Source organism: Glycine max, chromosome 7 (genome assembly GCF_000004515.6).
Source record: "Glycine max cultivar Williams 82 chromosome 7, Glycine_max_v4.0, whole genome shotgun sequence".
NCBI classification, from domain to species: domain Eukaryota; kingdom Viridiplantae; phylum Streptophyta; class Magnoliopsida; order Fabales; family Fabaceae; genus Glycine; species Glycine max.
This window is the reverse complement of record NC_038243.2, coordinates 20,203,594-20,207,216: the sequence shown is the minus strand read 5'-3', so window position 1 is coordinate 20,207,216 and position 3,623 is coordinate 20,203,594. Positions and strand designations below refer to the sequence as shown.

At 43.1% G+C, this 3,623-nt stretch overlaps 1 protein-coding gene across 1 annotated transcript; it reads right to left on the bottom strand.

Annotated features, from left to right (window-relative positions):
- Positions 1-450: 450 nt before the first annotated feature.
- LOC100776250 (uncharacterized) lies at positions 451-3,623 on the bottom strand. The gene is made up of 2 exons (XM_006584245.1): positions 3,420-3,623; positions 451-639 (listed from the first exon to the last, which is right to left on the bottom strand). Exons 1-2 carry the CDS (start codon positions 3,621-3,623, stop codon positions 451-453), a joined length of 393 nt encoding a protein of 130 aa, XP_006584308.1.

Here is a 3,623-nt window from a genome sequence, read left to right as displayed (position 1 = left end):
GTCCATCCCCATAACAAGTCCATAAACTAACCTCGCCCTGTCCATATTCAAATCAGATGTGTGAGAAGTGGGGGCGAGGTTAGAATATGATAGGATGCTCCAGGTCTGCACCAGTGTAGTCAAATCCTTCCTCGGGAGCTTCCAGGGCGCGCCCTCTGCATTAAGTACAAATCCCTTCCCTGGCATGGACAGTCTGGTAGCTAGCTTCTGAGGGTCTATGCGAGTGCTGCAGAACATGGTATACGCCATATACTGCTTCCTTGGCTTTAGAACTGGCGGTGTCTCCAGAAAAGCATTCAGAGAGGCAACATCAAATTTAATTAGCTTCCCCCGCACTCGAACTTGCCTGGGGGATTTGTCTTCAGGATCATATAAATTTGCACAAAATTCCTTGACCAGGGCCACATCTACGTGTCCATCCATCTGCCTGGTCAAGGACTTATGCCAACATCACCTCTCGCACTCCTGGCGAAACTCGTCATACTTTGTGACGTAGAGAACAATGTTCTTCTTCGGAAGGATGTTCCGGGAGTGAACGTTCTGGGAATACCTCTCCCAGGCAGCCTTAGAGATGAATCTGGTAGTATCGTAAGGCTCCCGGGGCCGGGAGGCAATGGATTTCCTCTTCCTGGAGGCCATCTGCATCAAAAAGAGTCACATGAATCAAGTTAGACAGGTTTTATTTCAACTGAAATCAGAAAAATAAAACAGAAAAACAAACTGGGTGCTTTGCGAGAGTGACTTGCTTAGCGTGCCTTATGTAAATCATAGCTCACGCTTAGCGCGCAGGGCATGCTTAGTGGTACAACACAAAAACAAAAGACACTGGCTAAGCGAGACACACTCGCTTAGCTGATACAACACAATGGCTAAGCAAGCAGGCTCGCTAAGCCTTATTCTCTCACAGAGAGCTAATTATGCTTAGCGAGACTGGCTCGCTTAGCGCGACACACTACATGTGGGCTTAGTGCCAGTAGGCGCTTAGCCCAAATTGACCACTGGAACTTAATTGGCTTAGCGAGCAGGCTTGCTAAGCCCAATTCCAAAACAAAGAAGAAATTAAGCTTAGCAAGACTGACTCGCTTAGCGCATGAACAAAAACTCAGAAAACTAAATTGCTTTGGGCTTAGTGAGACTAACTCGCTTAGGCCAGGCTTATTCACTAAAAGAGGCTAGGTGGCTTAGCGAGACTGACTCGCTTAACCAGTAACAGACAACCAAAAGCCTCTTAGACTCTGACTCAAGCAACACAACTCGCTAAGCGTGGCATGCCATCTTAGCGAGTTCATACGAACACACAAACAAAATCTGAAAATTTAAACACTCACTAAGCCGAAGTGCAGTGGCTGAGCGAGTTCATACAAACATTCAATTATTCAAACAAAAATTATGAACACGGTTATCGGGACAGGGCCGGCTTAGCGAGTTCATCAGAAAACCCAGAAATTCAACAAGAATTGATGAACTTGCTTTGTGAGAACATCGAAAATTCCAAAAAATTGGGGTTTTTCAGCCCCCTACCACGAACCCCTATTAGGCCTCAAAACCTAATCAAATCACAACAAAATCATATACATTATGTGAGAAAATAAACCCCTAATAACATGCTCTCTAACAACTAACCAAACAACAACAGAATCAACACAAAATTGAAACTTTCAAACCTAAGCATGGCTTCTATCCTAAGGTTCAAAATCGAGAATTAAAAAGTTAAGTGAAAACACTTACTTGGATTGATGAGTATGATGAGCAGAGAGGAAGCACAGAGAAGTAGGAAATGCAATAGAAGCGTAGTGCAGATGAGTGCAGGGAATGCCAATGATGAGGAAAGTTATAATTTGCTCAAAAGAAAATGCCTAAGGCAGTAATGTTTATTTTTGGCAGTTTCGACTACCTCGCTTAGCGCGACTGACTCGCTAAGCGAGCACTCAATGACGTTTGAGTTTTCAGAATTCAAATCCACATGCTTAGAGGGTAGACTCGCTCAGCCCAATTCAAAAATTAGAAAACCCGAGAAGGATTTGGGCTTAGTGCGAAGGGTACGCACTCAGCGAGATCTACATCTCTGATTGGTCTGTAACTTTCGCTTAGCGGGCATGAGCCAACTTAGCAAATTAAATGCTTCCTGATGTAGTAGTGGGGCTCATTTAGCGAGATGGTCTTGCTTAGTGCAATTCCAAACCAGAGAGGGATTTGGGCTTAGCGGGCTGACCCACTGGGCCAATTCACATGAAGTTCCAGACAGAGAGGGAATTGCGCTTAGTGCACTGGGGTGCTTAGCGAGATGCAGCTGTGCGCTTAGCGAGATGACTCGCTTAGCCCAATTCCAAAAGATGAAATTCTAGAGAGGTTTTTGGGCTTAGCGCACAGGGCTTGCTTAGCGAGGCCCCATCAGCCAATGAGTAGGGGTTGATGCGTTTAGCGCTAGAGGTGACTCGCTCAGCGCGTGCATAAAGATTCGCTAAGCGCATAGGGCGCGCTGAGCGAGTGGATAATTGAAAAATTTTCTAAGTTATTTTTCCATCCACAGCTTCAGAAAAGCTTAATCAACCCCATATCAAAATGCAAAACATGCTGATGATTTTCTTACACGATCACAAATAAGTTAATCATAGCTAGATGCAATGAACATGAAATTAAAAAGGGCTGGGTTGCCTCCCAGTAAGTGCTCATTTAATGTCATTAGCTTGACACATCTTACTTCATATGTCTTGAAAATACATAAGGGTGGTCATCCTCTCAATATTCCTTCCATGATACTGCTTTAATCTTTAACCATTTACTATCCATGTTCTCTCTAGAGTTTCTGATTGAGGATCAAATAATTCCATAGCCCCGTAGGGCTTGACATCTTTGATGATGAAGGGTCCATACCATTTGGATTTCAGCTTGCCTAAAAATAATTTTAATCTTGAATTGAACAACAATACTTGCTGTCCTGGCTTGAACTCCTTTTTGAGCAGCTTCTTATCATGATAGGCCTTCACTTTTTCTTTGTACAATTTTGAAGACTCATAGGCATTCATCCTCATTTCTTCTAGCTCTAAGAGTTGCAACTTCCTCTTTTATCCTACTAAGGACTCATCAAAATTAAGGAATTTTAGAGCCCAATATGCTTTGTGTTCCAGTTCCACAGGTAGGTGGCAAGATTTTCCATAAGCCATTTGGAATGGTGATAAGACTATGAGTGTTTTGAATGCAGTTTTGTAAACCCATAATGCATCATCCAACTTGCTTGACCAATCTTCTCTCGAGGAAGCTATAGTTTTCTCCAAGATTTTCTTCAATTCCCTGTTAGAGACTTCAGCTTGGCCATTTGTTTATGGGTGATAAGGTGAGGCTACTTTGTGTGTGACATGATAGTGGCCTAACACCTTCTGCAGTTGGCTATTACAAAAATGAGAACCTCCATCACTTACTAGGACTCTAGGCACTCCAAAGCGAGCAAAAATATTTTTCTTCAGAAACTTTACCATAGTTTTAGCATCATTCTTTGGAGCTGTCACTGCTTCAACCCACTTGGAGACATAATCCACAGCTATAAGAATGTATTCATTTCCAAAAGATGGAGGAAGAGGACCTATGAAATCAATTCCCCAGCAATCAAAGATTTCCACTTCCAT

Coding starts and splice junctions, on each gene's coding strand:
- LOC100776250 (XM_006584245.1), bottom strand. CDS start 3,623: ATGGAAGTGGAAATCTTTGATTGCTGGGGAATTGATTTCATAGGTCCT. Junction 640..3,419: donor TTGGAGTGCCTAGAGTCCTA/GTAAGTGATGGA, acceptor TTTTTGATGCAG/ATGGCCTCCAGGAAGAGGAA.